At 52.2% G+C, this 21,867-nt stretch overlaps 1 protein-coding gene across 5 annotated transcripts in view; it reads left to right on the forward strand.

Annotated features, from left to right (window-relative positions):
- Window positions 1-21,867, forward strand: part of PAIP2B (poly(A) binding protein interacting protein 2B) — a 47,276-nt gene that overhangs the window by 21,757 nt on the left and 3,652 nt on the right. For 2 of the 5 annotated variants that reach the window (XM_065597371.1, XM_065597372.1), the window contains exons 2-3: window positions 10,543-10,697; window positions 21,626-21,802. In XM_065597371.1, the coding sequence (XP_065453443.1) occupies window positions 10,551-10,697; window positions 21,626-21,802 (324 nt within the window). In that variant the 5' untranslated portion in view covers window positions 10,543-10,550. Of the gene's footprint in view, window positions 1-30; window positions 201-1,233; window positions 1,760-6,827; window positions 6,962-10,542; window positions 10,698-21,625; window positions 21,803-21,867 lie in introns of those variants that run through there. The other 3 variants (XM_065597370.1, XM_065597367.1, XM_065597368.1) reach the window with 3 other exon arrangements.

A 21,867-nucleotide genomic window follows, 5' to 3' on the forward strand; every position in this document is an offset into this window, starting at 1 on the left:
CAGGTTGGCGGCTCTGCGGGCTCCTGGCTCAGTCTGCTGAAGCGATAGCACTCAGGCCGTACAGAGGTGGAAGAGGAGGAGAAGAACTGCTTTGGAAATGTTTCCTAGCAAGACCATCGGAATCCAGGGAAAGATGAAGAGATGGCAGAGGAGCAAGGAGAACACACGCATCAAGAAACTTGCCGACGTTGGAATGAAAGGTAGGAAGTGTTAGCACTCGATTCCTCCTGTTGTCTCTTCTTTTTGCGCCATATGACCTTTTTCTCTGGGGAGGAGCAGGTGGTATGCAGCTACCTAGACCATGGGTGTGAGCTAGCCTCCGTCACGCTGTCACTGGCCCTTTGTACGGGACAAAGTCCTTGCACAAACCCTTAAGTTAACTTTTGTCCATCCTGAATCGGATGTGGGGCATATTCTGAGCATCCTTCTGATGGGATGGCCTTGGGGTGACAGCACAGCACTGGGGCCTGCTGGGATAGCTGGCTTCTATTCCTGGCTGTGCCACGGCCATGCTGAGTAACTGTACATAGGGTATGTCTACACTGCAATTAAAAACCCGTGGCTGGTCCATGCTGCTGGCCGGGCTCGGACAAAGGGGCTGTTGAATTGTGGTGTAGATGTTCGTAAGGTGGGAGGGTCCCAGAGCGCAGGCTGCAGCTCGAACCCAGGCAGTTAAACAGCCCCTTAGCCAAAGCCAGCTGTGGATGTGACATAGCAGTGGAGACATACCCTTAGCCTCTCCTTGTCTCTAGTCCTCCATCTGTAAAACGGGAATATTGCTAACCTGGGAAAATCCTGCTGTCTTCACTGGGACCAGGATTCGGCCCTACTATTTTGTAAAGGGCTTTGAGATCTTCGGGTGATACGTGCTTTCTAAGTGCAAAGCATTATTAGCAACTCCGAACAGTGGAGGGCTCTCCAGAACTGCCAGGGATGGTGTGGGAAGGTGAGGGACAGAGGGGGGTAAGGGTGAGGGGTTGGGCAAGAGTCCTGAACAGCCTGGGTAAGGGAAGGCACAGATGTTGGACTTAGCCCGTGGCATCACCAGCTAGGCCAGTAGTATTAGTGCTTCGGGTGTAACAAGTCCTGCAGACTTGGCGTTGTGGAGAAGGGGCTACCTGCTTTCCTTTCCAGAAGATAGCTGTGGTTTTTCTTTTATCAGCAAAGAGCTGTATGAAGCCACTAAATGCTGCACTCTGATGGACCCTAATGGTGCTTTCTTCTCTCTCTCAGAACTGAGTGTGAGACGTACCTGCCATGCAGGGCTGAGTACAGATCCCACTGAAGAGTGCTGGTTCCGTTTTCTATCAGCGTTGGCAGGAAGGAGACCTCTTCTAGAGGCAGGAGCTTTACTGGCTTCCGATGGACCTTCTTGATGTGTTGGGCTCTCTCTGAAATCAAGTCAGACCGTACGGTGCAAGTTGGCTGAATTCAGCTGTGTGCACTGGGAAGCCGCCTGAGCAAGCATGACCTGGCATTGAGACCACAAGCAAAGGAATCCACCATGGTGTGACCTTAAGCAAGCCCCTGGCAAGAGGCAGAGCTGCTGAACTGGCAAGAGTTGGCTGGAGCTGGAACCCTGGGTTTTGAGGGGACGCGGGTACCAGAAGATCAGACTGTTGATGAGAATTAAAAAGCCCTGGCATTAGAGCTCTGGGGCTCCTTCTGGCTAAAGCCTGGAGCTGAAGTGCCAAGCGATAAGGACAGCAAGAGGACTGTGAAGTAGAGCCCTGGAACAATGTGCGCAAAGCTGCCTGATGTGAGATTGCATCTGAAGTCTGATTGGGGGGGTGCTATGAAACCATTGGGCCAGATTCTGGCCTGGGTTACACCAGAGTACATATGGAGTAATGGTTAATTTAAATGAAGTTGCTCTAGATTTACACCAATGTGACTTCAGACCAGTATGTGACCTGACAGATTTTTATAGTAAAACACTGTGAAGGTGCAAAGAGACCTTTATTCAAGATGCCGTAGAGCAAACGCAGCTGTGAACAGGACCTTTAGTCTGCTGCAGGATTGCTGGACTCTCTTATATGCCGCAGAATGGCAATTTTGAGACATGCTCCCTTAGATTAAATGGAGTTTTGGTTTTTTTAAGAATGCGGTATGAAAATGAGTAATCCATTCAGTACAGTCGTCCCTGGGTTTAGTTTGATGATGAATTCAGTTGATTTTGTGCTGATCCTACACTTTTCAAGACACTGCTCACTTTTGTGCTGACCAAGCATCACTGCGTTGTAGCGATTGTCAAGGGGGTGGGAAGCTGGTGGACTTTGCACCTACACAGGGCACAACTGGGCTTTCAGCATCTAAAGGGAGGAACTTTGGGATTGTGTGATAAGCACACTCGCTGCGTGTGGGGGACGTGTTTGATGAAAAGGATCAGTTGCGAAGGAATCGGAGTGTTAACATTTGAATGCCATCTTTAGATTTCAGGATTAACACCCTATTGAGATGAATGGGGAGATTCACCTCTCTTCGAGCCATTGTTTCAGGCTGTCTGCAGACTCAGGCAGGCAGCACTGCATCATTTTATATTTGGTCTTGTTTTCAGAAATGTCCCTGGAACCATGTGAGGCCTAGAAATGTGATTTCTTAAATGAAAATCTTACATGCTGGAGAATTGTACTGCAAAGGATGGCCTAGAAGTGAACTCTGGGGTAAATTCCATGGATATTGAGCATCACAAGCTGTCTGACAAATGTTAACTAGTGTTTGTAACATTGGAGACGTAAGTCAGAATTCTTACTTTCCTCTTCCAGGAGAGAGACAATGGGCAGCTAAATGCCTTTGCCTTTTGTTGTGTAGCTAGCGTTGGGAAAGAACCCAGGAGTCCTGAGGTAAAATCTTGGCCCTGATGAAGCCAATGGGAGTTTTGCCATTGACCTCAGTGGAACCAGGGTTTCACCCCTACTTCCCAATTCCCTGCTCTGACACATACGTATTGGCCAATTTTGAGTTGCACCAGGGGGAGCGAGTCAGTGGAGAATTTGCCCGCCTCTGACTGACACAGCTGTGTTACAATGAAGTCAGTGGATAGCGTGGCGAAAGGGGAGCTGCAAAGCTAAAACAGTCGGTGCGAGACACGTGGCTCTGAGCCCTGCACATAACTCTTTCCCTTCTGGCTATCTGCGCAGGTATTTTTTTGGCGCCCATCGCTGTGGTACACATTGTTAATAAGCTTGTTGAAGGATTCAGTCCCCTCGTGTTCTGTACAGTTCCTGCTCCTTGATCTAACAGCAAAGGCCCGTGTCAGCCAGTGAGCATGCCTTATTGTGCTTTCCTGGCTTCGGGGCCTTGGCTCTACTCCGTGAAATCCCGTGCAGTCAGAACAGTCTGGCTGGTATCCAGCACCATGCCAGCTCACAGCATGTCCCGCTCCGCCTGTGCAGAAAACCGCTGTGGCCAAGGCCCAAGCGCTGGGCAAGGCTCGTTTCAGAAAGGAACGTGTTCGATCCAGCTGTTGGGCCGTGCAACGTTCCAAGTGCTCTAGGACAAGTTGGCTGGGGGCTGGCGTCGGCGCGTGAGCGGAAGTGCATAACGCCGACGAGTAGGCGAGTGGCAGACCCCACCGATTTGGTCGCCTTGTCACGCACACCCAATAGGGATGACGCAGTCCCCTCCTGTTCACGCGTGTAGAGCAGGAGGAGATTCGGTGCAGGAGTCGGGAGTGAGGTGCGTCCCCCGTTGCAGGCACAGGTATGAGTGGTGCTGGTTCTAGTGCTTGTTTCAGTCCACTTGGTTTCTGTGTGTTCCAGTTTTGGAAACTAGTGAACAGCCAGGACCAAAACATCTGTGTCGGGTGACTTCATTGCTATGGTTCCTTTGACTCCAGGGACCAAAAGCCATATTGACACATACAGCGTGAAGAAGCATCCTTGTGTCCTTGAGTACTGTACAGGTCTTGGGCTTCTACAACACCGCTGCTTGTGATGGATGTGCTACTTCACCATTGGAAAGCATCCAGCTAGGAGGAGTGTTTGTGTTGGATGTGCTCCTACAGTCTCAGGAGGATTTTGAACCATATATCTCAGAAGGCACTGCTTGTTGGATGTGACGTTTGGAAACTTTTGCCATGGAGGCACAGGGTGTCCATCAGCCACCTGGTATTTCCTGCATCCAACCTTAGATCCTGTCCGGCACTGTCTTTCTGTAGCTTTCACAGAGGTACTGTTGTGCTATCTGTCAGACTTCGATTAGCTTTGTCAAATCCTTTTTAGGCCTGCCTCAGTACCCAGCAGCCAGTTCATCGAATGTGTGGCATTGTCTCCAGCCATCCTGTGAGACAGCCAGAGCAGCTCTGGGGTACACTGTGGTTTCTTTGTGGCATGCTCTTAGCTCCAGAATTCCTTCACTTGAGCTTCCAGATGATGCCTAATTCAGCTTTGTCTTCTGTTCTCATTGTTCTGTCAGCAAACAAGAGGGATAATACGCAGGTCTTATTGGTGACACATCCCAGTTCCCATTGAAACATCACCTATGCCTTTTGCGAAGGACAGGGCTGTGCAGAAAACAGTTTCTGGACTGACGGCTGCTGTGATTGTCCCTCCCTTCTCAGACTTAAATTTGGTTGTCTTGGCCATGTCAGCAAATGTCTCGCTGCCAGATTTCTTGACGGGGCTGAAGCTAGATGACTCATCAGAATCAAGTGCACATCTCTCAGATCTCCATTTGTTCTTCACCAACATCTGCTATTGTCTGGAGACTTGATACATCCGATGTTACATGCAGACTAGTAGATCTGTTGGTAAGCACCTCTGGATGTGATTCAGGGCCAAATACGTTTGTCTTATCGATAATATGGTCGGTAAGAGCTGTAACATGATCTTCATCCCTCTTCCATGTAGAGATAAGGATTTGTTTATGGACTTTGTCCTCACTGCTTCTTGTTAGGTCATAGCTTTTGCATATTCATAATATGAAGCTGTGTATTGTCATCTCTAACACTAATACTGACCTGTGCATAAGTGTCTGAATTAAAAAGCTAGTTTCTAGAATATTTCAGAGGCTAGTACAGCATGTGTAGGTAATTGCAAATTAAAACCTTCTACCAGGCAGACTAGATGCTACAATGTACGTACAAAAATTTACCAATGGAGAAGCATTACATTAAGAATTTCCATACTTTATATCTACCCGCAATGCAGTACAAACTGTTGGTACAGCGTCTACTGTGGCTGGTGCACCGTGAGAGACTCATCTGGTCAGTGAACTTCAATTGAAAATATAGAAAACTATTTGTGAGATATTTGACAATTAAGAATATGCGACATGAAAACACTTCGTGTTAGTATATTGCAAAATGTTGATAGCCGCCATTTTTGCCACATGCTGAACAGCTTCATTGTTTTGGGGAGGGGGACTTATCCACGCAAAACCAATAACAATACCTGTGGTTAAGTGTCTGCACTGAGTTTCTCTGCAAAATCTGATGGCAGCAAGGATGGGAGTCCGAGTGTAGCGTGACGGCTGGTGTCTTTTTACCGGTCTTGTTTTAGTTGCAACCCTAGCTCCGTCACTGACTTTCCATGTCTGTCTCGTTGTCCCATCTGTAACATGGTGATACGTAGCTGTGGTACTTCTTGGTTAGAAACAAAACAAAATAAAACCCAGCCCCTGCCCCATGGACTTGTTTCAGCATAAGACAAGACATGGAGACAGACATGAGCAGAAGGAAACAATGAGGCCGCTTTGGTTAGCATGACAGGCGGTGGTCTGAGCGCAGCCGCAGCTTAACCGTTGTCAGTTCTTTGCAAGCATTGTGGCAGAGGAGAGTTTGAAGGAGGACTATACGGTAGTTTTGCAGATGTTTATGGGGAGCTCCTTCCCAGCATGAGGGGTGTGTGAAAATTTGACAAGTGGGTGCAGGAGGCTGGTACCATGGGCTGATTGTGAGCGAGGATCAACAACTTGGTAGCAAATGAGAGAGGTAGGACGGGGACTGGCTGTGAAGGGCCTTGAAAGTGAAGACCAGCAGTTGGTTTGTGCTCGAGCAGGGGGAGCCAGTGGAGGGATGCGAAGAGAGGTGACATGGTCAAAGCGACGGGCTAAGAAATGATTTTAGCAGCAGCCTTTTGAACGGGTATCGGGGAGGCTAAGATTGTTGGTCGAGTTAAACCCTGAAGCAGGAGGGTTTGTGTCTGCCAAAACTCTTGGGGTTTTTGTTGTTCTGTATCACAGAAGAGCAGTAAAGAACTCTGAAGAGCTCTGTATGAGTGTGAAGTGTTCTCGGGGCACTGCACAGGTAATCCACAAAGGGAATTCTAGGACCAGGGTTTGTCCCTCTGTGTGGCACAGGGGCTGGAGGGTGCGGGAGTTGATCTGTTTTCTGTAGCCTTATAAATACCAGGATTGTCAGCTCTATTCTTACGGAGCTTTGCTGGAGGGCGTCTCTGGAGAGCCTGCTAGGTGAAGGGGCAGAGTGCTGAATCTGTAACTTCAGTAGCTAATTGGCAGTTCGGAGAAAGGATGTCTGTTAAACGGTCTGACTAAAAGCCTTTCACTGAAAGGCCACTTCCAGCTGCACGAGGGGTACCTACTCCATCGGGGTAGGGCAGTCCGTGGTGGTCGGCCGTGATACTGGCCACATCGCTCCCTTGTGTACCCTTGGACATGAAACTGACCTGCATCCGCCCAATGAGCCATTGGCTGGGGGGACTTGGTCTCATGGCAATCACTGCCTCAGTGCTTGGAGAACTAGTGGAACGGGCCCTGGCAATCGCCATAGAACTTCCCTGGCTAGGGACCTGGCTTTCCAAAGTGGAAAGACAAGCAGGTCATGGAGAATGAAAGAAGGGTATAGGCTCACTTTCTGCCTCCTGCTGCAGGTCTCCTTTACAAACAAACAGCTGTCCTCTTCCATCTGGCCTGTATAGTCCGCATCTGTAGTCTGGTGTTGAGATGCCCTCTTGAGTGACTCCGGCACGGTGGGAAGGAAAAGAGAAGCACGGCCATCAAGGTATGTGAGAAAGGGAGACCGCCGGGGTGTGCTGTGGAGCACAGCCCCATAACTCAGTAACCAGCTGTCTCCGGTATCGGATTCACCATGGCTCCAGCCCACGCTCAGGAGAGGCCTCGGTACCTGGACCATGGCCCTTCTCGGCCTCTTCCCCCTGAAGTCCAGCCCACTGCTCACTCCTCTCCACCCCTCCCTTGGGGCCTTGGGGAGAAGAGGCTGAGCAGGGGTGGGGGCTCAGAGTAGAACATGGGTGGAGTGGGAGGGCAGGGCCTCAGGGTGGAGTACAGGCAAAGCGGGGGGTGTGGGGCCCACAAAAGATCAATCCAGCCCTAGCTGGCTCACTGGCTACATCTTGCTTCTCTCCAGTTCAGAGTTCCCGGCCTTTGCTGAGCCTCTGAGCTCCTGGCCTGGTGTGTGTCCCTCATCAGGGCTCAGTGTTTTCCCCCCCGATTTCTCTGTGGACAGTTCTTTCCTCCTGCCTACTCAGGGTGTTGCTCAGCAGGGTCGCTCTCCTTTCCCCAGCTCCAGCGCTGGAGGGAGTGATGATGCATGTAGCGGGCCCTGCCGTGTGGTTCTCAAGTGCCTGGCAAAGCGGTGGGGGAATCCTTTTGCCACTGGCAAACTGCTGCAAAGCTCTGCTCAGTGTGGGTCGAGCTGCACTGAGGGGGCAGGCCTGGGATTGCACCCAGCACAGCTGTCAAGGTGTGGGTGGATGGCAGAGGTTGTCCTTTGTTTCATTTTATTTTTGGGGCGCTTGATTTTTGTGCTGCAACTTTAACTGCCCCAATCTCTGCAGTTACTGGTACAGCTCCTCCTGGCTCACACCTGGTGCAAACCTCCCTGCCGGTTTTAGAGCAGTGTCCCGGCCACACCCCTGTGTTTGCATAGGAGGATTTACTGTGGATAGTGTTATCAGTAATTCCTGCCAGTTCTTTAACACTGCCGGCATTGTTGCAACTGAGGGGTTGGCTTTGCCTATGTAAACATCTTGTTTTCTCAGCAGAGCAAAGAAATAAGGGGAGACTGTTAGATTTCTTAGAGGAGGAAAAACTCTCTTATGTTGTAAAACTTCAGCATCCTCATGGCCCCACCCTGCCTCTGTAATCTTCCCCTCCCCCCTCTGCTCCACAACTCTTTCCCCACCTTCCCCCCCCCCCCCCCCGACTTTGAGCAATTGCCCTAGCAAGGAAGAGGACCCCACCCCATTAACTTTTGCAGCATTTAAGCATTCATTTTAAAAACAAAAAGCTCTTTGGCTTTTCTGCTTGTGGTAAACCTTCCAAATGGGACCTGGTGCGGTGTGGTCTTCCAGAGTCAGTAGACAGACCGCTCCAGGGCCACTGCTGCTGCTATTCTGCCCTGCGGATGCAAGGTTAACAAGATTCTGGTCAATTTCCGCCACTGTTCAGAACCCTATAGACAGCAGCAGAACAAGATGATTCTTGCTACTGCTTGGGGACAACTGGAGTAGCAGCAGAGGTATTCATGGAGGAGGTGTTGGCCTCTCCCCCACATACCAGGAGGCTGTGGTAGAGGGAGATGAAAGAGGAAAGATCCTTTTTTCCTGCAGCTAAAACGTGGGCATGGAGCTTCACATCAGAGTCGTCTACAAGCCAGAGGCTGATCCAAAAGATGGAGTAACCAGTCAGGATCTCGGGTAGAAATCCCTGCAGCAGGGGAGCTGGGCTTCTCAGTCCCCCCCAGCCTTATTCTTTGGATCCACCTCTGTCTAGTGGGTCTAGTTCTCTAGCAAATAAATGACGGGTAAGTATTTCAAGCCTTGTTCTCCTACAGGAAATGTGGCTTCTTCCCCTCCTCCCACAAAGTAGCAAGTGCCAAATGAGTATTGCAGAATTCTAGCTGCTGTGGGAAGCATGGGGTGGGGAGGGAGACTGTGTCAGTCTGCTGTCCAGAATCCAGATCTGAAGCCAGCTATGATCCAGATTCAAACAGGAGAGAGCATTTCAGCATGGTTGTGGGCGGGGACAGGGGAGAGGGTGCTATGGAATGAGACCTCTTTTGTGCGTGGCCAGGAAAGTGCATGGGGTGGAGTCAAATAAGACTCATCCCACTTTTCCTTTGCCTTGCAAGCTGGCATCTGCCAGAGTTGGAGCTACCCAAAACCCCAGGGAAGACTAAATATCTACAGACACATTGTAACTAATTTGTGGGGTTTGATTTTTAATAGTATTCTACACTTATAGCCTGCTACATCTCACATTCCTCTCTTTCCTTGCTTTCCCCCTCCATTCACTGTAGGAACTTAGATGTGTTTCTCCTCATGCCATTTTAGCATGTCTCATGATATTTGTAGTTATTAAAGCTCCAGCTTCTGGAGTCATGGGAATGTGTGTCTCCACTTCCGTGTAAAAAGTTTCTAGCTCTCATGGTTATAGGACACCGCTTAAAAACCTAACCCAGGTGCATCCCGACAGGCTGAGAAACCAGAAGGTAGAGGGGAAAAAACACCTATTTTTTTAAAAAAAGTCTTGTGACTTTTAAGCTCCTCTCAGGATTTCTGGGGGCCTGAGTCGTAATTTTTGCTGTTGGTCGGTTTTTTTGTGAAGTGTGTGGGCTGGCGATGTTGGTTCGAGGGCCGGGACTGTAAATGGCCTCCACGCCGGTTGGCAACCATCCTGGACGTTCGAAATGAACACACCTATTCAGTCGTGTAACTTCCCCCTTCCAGTAGGGGGAGAGGCCAGTACTGCCCCACGGAATCCATTTCAGTAGGAAAGGCAAGAAGGTTAAGTGTGGTGTGTTTGCCCCCTCAAGGCTCGCCTTGCAATGTTAGCCTGCGTCTATTGTACCTCCCGCATGGCAAACTGGTAAGTAGGAATCGGATGTGGGGCAACGTGGCTGGGTTCACGCGAAGAGAATCCGAAACTTGAACTCCTGAGCGTTCGTGCGTTTAAATGTTCAAAGGGCGTATTTAGTGTTTACGTTCTAAGTCGGATAAAGAGGACGGGATGGGAAAGCCCCGGGCTGGGAATCTTGAGAGCTGGCTTCCGTTCCAAGCCCTGTCGCGGACTGTGTGGCCCTAGGCGAGTCGCTAAGGTCAGGTCTACGCTACAAAGTTGTCAGCGTAGCTGTGTTGGCCAGGTGTGTAAACCACACTCCCTGGTGACGTGTGAAGCTGGCGTACAGAGCTTTGGTCAGCATAGCTGCTGAGGCTCGGGGAGGTGCGGTTACTGTGCTGGTAGAACTTCCCCTGCGGGCAGCATGCGCTACATCTGCAGGAGGTACTTTGATAGAAAGATGAAGCCTTAATTAAATGAATGTAAATGCTGATCGCTCCCTAAGGATCTTCTGGGCACTGCACATCCATCCCCCAGGAGAGGAGCGCATGCTGGAGTAATAAGATGAGTGTCAGGTGCTGTACACCTGGTGGAAGCTCTCATCTTGTGGGACAGCACGGAGCATCTGCAATGTGCTTGGCAGGTTTGCCACCCTGGTGGGCAAGACCCAAGTGCTACACACGTACCTCCTTTATAGCTCTGGGGTTGAGTCATGCGATGGTGTGGGAGTCCTGGCCCGTCGCTTCCCTCCTCGTGACGCTCCCTGTTTTCCCCTCCCCACAGAACCAGTAATGATGAATGGTTCCAACGTTGCCAATACGACGACGTCCAACGCTAAATCCAAAGACGAGCAGGTAGTGAACGGGCACGATGAGAAGGAGAACAACCCTTTCGCGGAGTACATGTGGATGGAGAACGAAGAGGATTTCAATAGACAGGTGAGAGGGGGGGCAGCTGGCTCCACATCTCTCTGCAGCCCTCACTCCCGAACCAAATTGTGCTGTTCCAACTGGGTGTGCAAACGGGCCGGGGGATGAGTAGAGGAGGGACAACCTGCTCCTGTTCTCCCCACTCTCCCATCCCCCAATTACATCTGGCTATGGTGACGGAAAGGACATGCCCTTCCCCCAAACTGTGCTTGAATTTTAGGCAAGCCAGTTCCTGCCTGCCTAGTTTGGAAAAATCAGGCCTGAGTTGGGCATCCAAAAATGGATGTGCCCCAAATCACAGGTCACTTCCAACCGCATTGTCCGTAGCGAGCGGGGTTAATGACTTGAGTGGCAGATGCTTGCCAATAGGTGGACTCGATCCGGTCACAGCGTTGTCACAATAACCTTAGAAGCTGTTTGCTCTGAATTTTAGCAGATGGCAACTGAGCAGAGGAAACCTTGGTAGGAGAGAGTTAATGGTCTGCAAAATACTTGATAAATGATGATCCAAACTGTGCGTGACTCTCCTGTCCCATGAGAAGCTTGTAACACGTTACTTCGAAGCTAGTGACTTAGATGACGATGAGCTGGGAGCCCTGCAGGGCTTGGTTTTTAGGCAGTCTCCCCATTCCCAACACACAGTCTTCTCCCCTTGCTTCTCCCCTGGACTCGCCTAGAGTTTGTCCCGATGCCAAGCCTGTGCGATGTGGCAGGGGGAAGCTTGCCGGAGCTCTGCAGAGGGGAACAGCACCCGCCTCTAGCTGGAGGAAACCTTACCCTCTGCTTGAGCTGGGTGGGCAGTGAGCTCACCCGCCGCTGGCCGTTCCATTGGCTGAGCAAGTGCCTGCTATGGGCAGGAAACCTGAAACTTTCCTGCTGGAGACAGCGGACAAAGGCCTGCTGCTTTCCTGAAGTTCCCCACTCGGTAGCCTCCGTGTACCTGTGTGGTGGGGGGGGATGATGATGATGGGGAGTGATCCAGCTGAGGGCAGGCGCGATTGGACGGAGGCCTTGCTTCCCTCCACTCCCCCAGCTCCCCAAAAGAGGAACTTCCCCAGTCTTTAATGTTCTCAGCAGAAAATCTCCATCTGGTAACAGTTTAAGCTTGTTCCCATGGGAGCAAACCCAGCCTCCAGCTCACGATAACCCTTCGGCGCAGAGCCGGAGTCTTGCCACACCAAATTACGCAACAGTCGTTCCTGAATTATGGCAACTAGACACAGCCGCCGCCCACGAGCAGCTGCACGGGTGGGACTGTGTTAGACTAATTAGAGAATGTTTGCAAAGAGCTCAGCTGCTGGAAGCCCCATGGAAGCGCTCACAAGCCGTGTTAAATTGAGTCCAGTTTGCCTTTCTCCCCTGAAGGGAGCGTACTATGAGTGGAGGCAGATGGGGGGTGCTACGGGGCTATAGATAGGAGAGATGGGCTGAGGGATGAAAATCCGGGGTGCCGTTTGACTGTGGAATAGGGTCCCATTGCTTGGGACTCTTCCGTGAGATTGCAAAGGGAAACCAGGCTGCGCCTTCCTGCTTTGCCAGCCTCCGCTCTTAGACTAGACCGGCTTTGACCCTGGAGCTATCCCAGTGATCTAAGCCAGCCGGGAGGTGCATGTGTGGGGTTCTAGCAGCCAGACCATATAACTTGTATTGCAGGAGCACCTAGAGGCACAGAGAGGGGCCAGGTGCTGCCCATTCTAGATGGGACCATCTGCGTTACAGCCTTGACAATGGCGAGGTCGGGCTTCTGTCCCTGGGCGTGTGGATTCCAGACACACCCGTGGGGAATAGAAAACGTTCCTGGGGGCACCAGAAGGTCAGCCAGCTTTTTCGGGACAGTCTGAGGTTTCACTGAACGGTTTCTAGTCCTGATGGTTGTCGGGGGGGGGGAGCCCCCCCGGGAGACAGCACTGGTTGGGGGCACAGACTCAGGTGAACCATAGAGATGGGAACCCACCTCCCGTGTCGTCCGAGGCAGAGGTAACTCTGAGCCCATCGCTGTGGGTCATGCCACTGCAGTGAGTGGAATTAGCCTGAGGTGGGCTTGGTCCTGTTTCCCACTGTTAGTCTTATCCCTTCAAAAGGCTGTTAAGAGACCACTCCTTCCCTGCCCCCACAAATCCCTGTGGGGGTTGGGGGCCCAGGCAGCGATGGGACAGACCTGACTTGTGGCCAGCCCCAACTGGGTGACTTGTCCCTAGAATCAGGGTTGAATCCTTCCCAGATTCACTTTCTCCCTCTTCCCTGCCAGTTTTCTGGAGTGTTCGTTTCCTCCGGGCGGTGCTAGCCAAGCGGAGAAGTGTTCTGGGTGTCTTCACAAGCCCCCAGACTCCTTGCCACGCTCCTCCCTCATTGATTCCAGCAATGCGCCCTTTCCCATGGAAGGAGGGCTCCTGACCCAGAGAGCCTGCACATCCCAGGAGGCAGAACAGGAAGCAGTGGGCTCTGGCTGTAATGGAGAAAACGCAGGTTCGATACCGGAGGAAGCTAGAACAAGCGGTGAGGGGAGTCGGGGGAGTCGTAACGCCTGTGGGAAGGTGCAAAGGAGATTTTAAGAGCCCCCCAAATAGGCACATTTTCACCAGTGAGAGTAATTAACCACTGGAACCAACTTCCCAAGGCCTATGGTGGATTCTCCATCGCTGGCAATCTTTAAATCAGGATTGGATGATTTTCTAAAAGATCTGCTCCAGTTCATACAGGAATGAATTCAGGGAAGTCCTATGGCCTGTCACGCAGGAGGGCAGACTAGGATTAACAGCGATCCCCTTAGAATCTGTGAGTCTCCGAGCTCAGTAAAATCGTGTCAGCCTTGTCTACATGCCTGGCTTAGCACCAGAACATCTGCAGGTGTGGCTGCTCCCTTCCACATCTGGGCGTTGTCAGCACCATTGCTGGTTTCCTTGTGATACACCTCAGCTCTACATGCAAGCACCTGCAACGGTGCCCAAGCATGCCCAGCTCCATTGCTCACAGCAAGGTGAAGTACTGTACTCCATGAGTGTCTCTCTCACCATGCAACCAACCCCTCTGTGTAGCTCGGGAGAAAGCGCTGGTGTCTACATGACCAACTTGGCAGCGTCGGTTCGACGGCCTCCGCTGCATCGTTGTGGTTGCTGGAGGTGCCGTTTGCTCAGCCTACAGGGGCCATGCTCCTGCCGGGATCTGTAGCTCAGGCTGGGTTAAGGCAGGGTTCGACCTACCGTGGCCGGTTTGAGACCCAGTACCGTGCATTCATCTGCACAGCCTCAGAAGGTTGGGATCCAGAGCGGGGCTTGAAGCGCAGGGCAGGCTCTGAACACCTGCACGAAGCAGTCGGCAGGCATGGGGCGGCAGAGTTGCATTGATCTGTATTTAATTGACGGGAAAGAGGAAGCTGCTCTAGGAATAAAAACGCCCAAGGTGGGATGTCCGGGAGTAGTCGGCTCATTTGGGAGTGGGGAGTTTGGCAATCAAGGAACCTGTGTTTCTCCTCAAGGTACTATGTTACCAGTCTCTAGGACCTGAAGAGAGCCCACGCCGTCCTTTCGCAGCCTCCGGGCAGTCCAGTTGTTTAACCAGCTGATTTGGGGGGCTAATCTGGAGCTGATTATATCCATCAGACAGCTGCAGCAGCAGGTGCCAGTCCTGTGCACACTGCGGGAGCTCGGGGGCAATCAGTCCCTGCTGAAAGAAGTCTAAGTTAACATTCGTCAGACAATTTGCAGTAAACTCCTTGCAGAATACAGCAATATAGGGATGGCCAGACCCTGTTAGACCAGGACCCGCCTCGTCCAGTATCCTGACTCCAGGGGCCTGTACCACTAAATGTTGCAGAGGAAGCTGCCAGAAACCCTGAGGTGACGGCTGGGGGATGACCGGCCGCCGGGGAGGTGCCCCGGAATTGGCTTATAAGGCTAACGTGGAGACTTGTTTTTAGCCTGCATTGCTGCTGTAGAAGAACCTGGAGATCAGAGAAGTCTCTGCTCAGCTGTTAGAGTTGAAGGGCCCTGTCCTGTTGGGAACCCTACTCAGTCCTGAGCTGAGAGGAGGAGCTGGTCTGTTTTGGTGTGTTTTGCTCCAGGCTTGGGCTGGGCTTGGTGCGGTCTCCTGACAGATGCGTCCAATGCCGGCCTCTGGCTTGCAGTTTCACAAGGGCTTGCTAAACACCATTGCAACTGCAAGGTCAAGGACACAGCAGCCCCTGCTCCCCTGTGGCTTGGAGTGAGTCAGGATTTCTACTGGGGCAGAGAGGATGGCGCCTCCCCCTCCCCCTGCCTTTATAATCTTTGCCAAGCCTTGGTTGGACCGGGAATAGTCTGAGGTTTTTTAAGAAGAACTTTGTGACTGAATTGGCCATGTGGCTCTGAAGTAGCTCGAGTGTGCCTGGAGCCCAGCTAAAGACCCTGTGGCATGTTTGCTTCCCCGGTGTTGTATGTTTGCTTCCCCGATGAATTGCCTGCTTGGTGCAATAGGTCATAAGTAGGGCCCTACCAAATTCACGGCCGTGAAAAACGCAGCATGGACCGTGAAATCGGGTCTCCGTGAAATCTGGCTATTGTGGGGGGGTGGTAATGCCACCCTTACGTCTGTGCTGCCTTCAGAGCTGGGCAGCCGGAGAGCGGCGGCTGCTGGCCGGGCACCCAGCCCTAAGGCAGTGCCGCCACCAGCCGCAGCACAGAAGTGAGGGTGGCATGGGATGGGGGGGTATCATCGCTTTTTGGGGAGGGGCATGGCAGGCCGTATGAGTGAGTGACGTGGATGACTGCCCGGGGCAGAGGGGTGCTATGGTTACCCATCCACACACAGCCAGCCCAAGGCCCCTATAACCCCTGAGCGCTGGGGAGGAGCAGGGCTGGGGGTGCCTTGGCCGGGGGCTCTGACCCTGTGCCAGGCTCTAGCTGCTAGCCCTGGCTGGGCTGCGAAGGGATGGGATTTCCTCTTCCCCTGCACGGGCCGCGCCCGGGGCTGGGTCAGACCCACCTCCAGCAGCAGCGCAGAAGTGAGGGTGGTAATACTGCAACCCCCCCAACACTAGCCATGTGACACCCCCCCTCACCACCCTTTTGTGGGTCAGGACCCCCACAGTTACAACACTGTGAAATTTCAATATCTAAAACCGTGACATTTCAGATTTTTTAAAATCCCATGATCGTGAAATTTACTAATCTGGACCATGAATTTAGTAGGGCCCTCGGTATAAGTGACTCTCAGTCAAAGAGGAGGAAAGGTAGCCTTGTGTTTAAGGCTTGGGACTAAGAGCTGGGAACAGAACACACAATATCCGAGCTCTGTCACCAGTGTCCTATGTGATCACGGGCAGGACGCGCTCTCTTGCTGTGATTCAGTTTATCCATCTGTGAAATGGGCTATTGGGCGGTTTAATGCATTGCTTATGCCCTGATGTGCTACCAAAGCCAAAAACCACAGTGCCCTTAGTCAGATGAGATGAGATGCACTGGGAGGCGGAAGGAACGTGGCACTTCCAATGCCTTGTTTTGTTATCTCCTGGGATTCAGCGTTGTGATGGAGAAGGACTCTGGCTGATGGGGGGGCGGGGAGGATGTTAGTCCCCGTGGACCATGTGGAAGCAGCAAGTCTTTAGGAGGGATTCGATTTGGGGGGGAGCCAGGAGTACAGGGACCATGGGGCCTTTCCACGTATGGGTGGACGGCAGGAGAAGACGCAAGCTGGGGTGGTGGAGCAGAGGAGAGGGATTTTCTGTTGGTTTCGTTCCTCGCTTGCCGTGTACCTGCTGTAGTGTGGTCTGTTTGGGGGAGACTGTGTGCGGAGCGTGGGGGCCTGCTACCCAAGGCTGAGAGCTTCCCAAGGAGACTCTAGCCTGCTGTCCTTAGATCCCTGATCCGTTTAGGATCCCTGGGGTGGGGGGAGGGTACAGTGGGAGAAGTGGGGTTTAAAAAGCCAGCTCCTAAGCTAGCAAAACTCCCCTGTTCGCAAGGGAGTTTGGGGTGTGTGTGTGTGTGCGCTTGCAAGAGGCACCTAACAAACGTTCTCTAAACTTAGACTGATAACACCCCCCACCCCAATGAAGAACAAAAACAAAAAAAATCCTGCAAGAGTAAAAAGAACGCCGGCAGAAGTCCAGCAGCGGAGTGGGGGCGGGGGAGGATATCCAGTTTATTGCACTGAATGCCGCATACACGATTACCTGCCTTGTGGGCAGGTGGCAAACGTGTGCATTGAGTGCAGGTAGCTCATGGCCTTCAGAGACCAACTATGGGCTCTGGAGACCGGAGTGGCTGAACTGGAGGAGCGAAGGGAGACACAGGTGCACAGAGGAGACTTTCAGGGACATGGCAGTGCAGCCCCATCCCCACTCTGACAACCGCTGGGCTGTTGAGAAGGATGAACATCTTGGAAGGAGAACATCAAGCTGGAATGGAGAAAAACAATCTCATAGTTGGGACCTTCCTTCCAGATGGTGTCACGGTGTCCTTGCATTGAAGATGTCCCTCCAGAGGAGGGGACCCCAGTTATTGGGAAGAGACGGGTAATAGTCATGGGGCTTTGGTTATTAGAAACATAGATAGCTGGCTTGCATCTGAAGAAGTGAGGTTCTTACCCACGAAAGCTTATGCTCCCAATACTTCTGTTAGTCTCAAAGGTGCCACAGGACCCTCTGTTGCTTTTTATAGATAGCTGGGTTTGTGATGGCCAGAAAAACCACATGGTGAATTGCCTGCCGCTTGTGAAGGTTGCAGGCCTCTTAAGACATCTAAACATACTTGTGTGCACTGCTGGGGAGGAACAGCTTGTCATGGCCAAGACCATAACAGGATTCAGAAAGAACTAGATAAGTTCGTGGAGGATAGATCCATCAATGGCTATTAGCCAGGATGGGCAGGGATGTTGTCCCCAGCCTCTGTTTGTCAGAAGCTGGGAATGGGCGACAGGGGATGGATCACTTGATGATTACCTGTTCTGTTCGTTCCCTCTGGGGCACCTGGCATTGGCCACTGTTGGAAGGCGGGATACTGGGCTAAATGGACCTTTGGTCTGACCCGGTAAGGTCATTCTTATGTTCTTATGGTACTCATAGTTATCCATGACATAGGGAAAGGTGGTAGAGAGGTCATGGGAGGCTAAATTTAGGCTGCTAGGTAAGAGATGAAAGTCCAGGACCTCCATGGTAGCAGTCTCTAAAATGCTTCCAGTTCCAGAGCAGAACTGCAGTATCTCACTATGTGGCTGAGACATTGGTGTAGGGAGGAGGGTTTTAGGTTTTTAGGAACTGGGGGCCTTATGGGAAAGGGGAACTCTACACGGGAAGGATGGGCTCCACCTAAACCAAAACGGAACCAGGTTGCTGGCATGTAAAATTAAAAAGGTCGTTGAGTTTTTAAACTAAGGGCTGGGGGAAAGCCAACAGGTACAGAGGAACACAGTTTGGACATAGGCTTTCTGGGGGGGCGGGCGGGCGGGCAGGACTTATTAAGGGGGATTCTCTATATCTTGGTAAAGAGGGAGGATAGAAGTTGTTAAGGTGGGAGCTGAAGAAAAAACAGTCAGACCAGAAAAGAGTCCTATTCACTTATATCCCATCAAGGCAGACAACTAAGTATTGACAAATGTATCAGGATATTGACATAATGGGCATCACAGAAACTTGGTGAAACAGTGGTAATCAATGGGACACGGTCATAGAATCATAGAATATCAGGATTGGAAGGGACCTCAGGAGGTATCTAGTCCAACCCCCTGCTCAAAGCAGGACCAATCCCCAGACAGATTTTTACCCCAGTTCCGTAAGTGGCCCCCTCAAGGATTGAACTCACCACCCTGGGTTTAGTAGGCCAGTGCCCAAACCACTGAGCTATCCCTCCCCCAATCCCAAAGTACGAAATATATCAGAATGACAGAGTAGGTCGTGCTGGTGGGGGAGTGGCACTGATTGTGAAAGAAAACAGAGGCAAATATAGTAAAAATCTTAAATAAATCAAACTGTCCCATGGACTCTCTATGGATGGAAATTCCATGCTTAGACAATAAGAGCGTAACAGTAGGAATATACTACCAACCCCCTGACCAGGAGGGTGGGGGTGATTAGAGAGGCTGCGAAAACCCAATATGATCTGGAAAAAAGGGTGACCAGTGAGCTGGCAAAATGTGCTGATGTTACAAAATTACTCAAGATAGTTCAGTCCAACGCTGACAGTGAAGAGTAGCAAAGGGATCTCACAAAACTGGGTGGAGGGGCAACAAAACGGCAGATGAAATTCAATGGTGATCAATGCAAAGTAATGCACATCGGAAAACATAATCCCAACTATACGTATAAAATGATGGGGTCTAAACGGGCTGTTACCACTCAAAAAAGATCTTGGAGTCATTGTGGATAGTTCTCTGAAAACATCCACTCCGTGTTTCAATCCTTCTACCTCCTGATTTGGAATATCTTCAGTTACATGTTTTGTCCTCAGTTCCCTCTATGGCAGGTGGATCTCTACTCTCGACCTCCAGCATCTGGCTGTGTTGGGAGAGCAGGGGGCGGCGTTCTCACGTCTCCAGTGTGCACTCCGTAGGAGTAGCCTGCCCCCATGTGTCGGCATACGCACACTGCTGGGTGGGGTTTAACTAGTGATGCTGTACTCTGATGGAAAGCGCCCAGAGCAAACTCCGTCTCCAAGAGTCTCACTTCTTATTCCCTGCACGCAGAGTGTGAGTGTTTATCCGAGCCGCCTTGTGGCGTGACGCCAAAAGCGACCAACTGAGCTACTTCTGCAGTGGGGTTTTGTCACTTCTGTGCAAATCGGATGTTCCACCGAACCCTGGAGCTGTAGATAGAAAGGGGCCTGAGAGGTAGTGTACCCGCCACCCGTAGCACCCCCTTGTGTCAGGGTGTGATGCTGCAAGGAGCACTGCTCTCCGGCGCCTCATGCTGACCGCTTGCCTCTCGCTGGGTCTTCCAGGTGTCGGCCGTCCGGCCAAGTCCAAAGTTCAGTCCCTTCCGGAGTAACAGAAAGGTCCAAGTGAAAATCCTAACAAATCCAAGTAGTTGTTTTTCCTCTGCCCGGCGTGAGCCAAACTAATAGCTACTTCTGCAGCCGGATTGCCCATGCTGGCTGCCTCCCACAGGGTCTCTGACAGTTTGCCCTGGGGTCGCCCTGCTCCTCCACAGGAACCCAGTTTCAGGACTTCCCTCCCGTAGGAGTCTACTCAACTCCCCATGGGTTTCTTCTCGCAGACCTCTCCTTCCTTTCCCTTCCCAGGAGCCGGTTCCCCCTCTAGGACTCCATGGGCTGGAAACCAACGCCCTCTCCCCCCAGAGCCTGATGACAGGAGCCGTGCCACTGTCCTCCTTCCTGGGGGACCCTGGCAGTTCTCACTGTGCACCTGAGCCCTCATTCACAGAGGCCTGTTCTGTCTCCTGTGGGCTCCTTCCAGCCTGCAGCAGCTGTTGGGCCTCTCTAGAGACCTCCTTTGCTCCTCCTTTATTCAGCTTGGGCAGCCTCTTTCTAGCTCCGCTGCTCCCTTATCAATTAGCTAGCGAGCCGCCGCTTGGAGCACTCGAGTGCTCCCAGGTGTAGCCCTCAGGGTCGTCATGGACCTGTTGGGCCCTCATTCGCGTGAAGAGCCACTGATCCCATGGATGGTCCATGTGGGCTTCGCTGCGGCACAGATAGAAGACAGGAGCGGGAGCCTATGCTCCACTGAGCTGTGGGTCCTTAGCGCCTTTTGAGAATCAGGCTGGCTGTTTAGGTCCCCAGCTTTGAAACCTGTGTCCTGACTATGTGACTTGACCAAAGCCCACCCGACAGGTTGGTGGCAGAGCCGAAGATGAAGCCCAGGAGTCCTGGCTCCTCGGCAGCTACTCTTGCCACTAGAGCAGCGGTTCTCAAACTAGGGCCGCCGCTTGTGCAGGGAAAGCCCCTGGCGGGCCGGGCCGGTTTGTTTACCTGCCGCGTCCGCAGGTTCAGCCAATCGCAGCTCCCAGTGGTCGCGGTTCGCCGCTCCAGGCCAATGGGAGCTGCGGGAAGCAGCGGCCAGTATGTCCCTCGGCCCGCGCCGCTTCCCCCCGCTCCCTGCACAAGCGGCGGAACAAGTTTGAGAACCACTGCTCTAGAGCACACCACCTCCCAGTGTCCTACGGAAATTGTCCAAAACGCTCCACCTTGCAGTGCTGGCACTCCAGTGTTGTAATGCTGTCGTGTGCGTTAACAACAGGCAGGTGCAGCGTGACGCAAACAAGCAATTGAAGGCAGGGCTGTAGAATCCTATTGCCTTCCCAGGGCTAATGCCTTGCAAATGTTTGGGCTTCCTGCTTTGAGCCCCATCCACATTACACCCTAACCTCCACTGTCACGGTCCTCTAACTGGCTCGAATGCCCAATTCGATACTTACTACCAGCAAGGTCTGCTGGAACACGTACGCCGTAGTCATGGCTGGGAGTGATGTGCTGGCATGTTCAGGTGTGTAGTGTAGATGGACCCAAAGTTGTAGAGCTCCCTTCTGCACTGACTGCTGCGTGCCGTTCCCCGTCCCTCTGACACCGTCTGTGCACCCTGAGAGCCATGGTCACGCATGGCTTTGCCTAGCCACCTCGGAGTCAGGACTCCTGGGTTCTGTTTCTGGCTCCGTCACCTACCAGGGTTTCAGGCCAGCTACTCAAGCCCCAAGTTTATTTTTCAAAGGTGCTAAGAACCTGCATTCAGCACGGTCAGATCTTAGCCCAGGATTAAACCGTGGCTCTGGCATGGTACAAGCATGTCTCAGCCTGGCATGGCTTTCCCACCGCTATGTTCCTAAAGTGTCCATCCCACCGCTTTTCTCCAGGGCCAGGGGAGATGTACTTTCATTCATAGATTGCAAGGCCAGAAGGGACCATTGTGACCATCTAGTCTGACGGCCGGAAGCACGTACTGTGCAGAGCATGCTGTGTGCACTCAGGCAGGTGGCTTGCGACCCTCGGCCCTGATGGTTCTTTCCCCTTCCCGGCCAGGTGGAGGAGGAGCTGCAGGAGCAGGACTTCCTTGACCGCTGTTTCCAGGAGATGCTGGATGAAGAGGACCAGGACTGGTTCATTCCATCACGCGACCTGCCCCAGGGCATCGGGCAGCTGCAGCAGCAGCTGAATGGCCTCTCAGTGGGCGACGGTTGCAGTTCAGAGGATATTTTGGTAAAGATCTGGGAGAAGGCCGTGTGCGGCGTTAGACGGCTTATTCCTTCACCCTCCCACTTCCC

The sequence above is a fragment of the Chrysemys picta genome, chromosome 5, assembly GCF_011386835.1.
Source record: "Chrysemys picta bellii isolate R12L10 chromosome 5, ASM1138683v2, whole genome shotgun sequence".
Taxonomy (NCBI): Eukaryota; Metazoa; Chordata; order Testudines; family Emydidae; genus Chrysemys; species Chrysemys picta.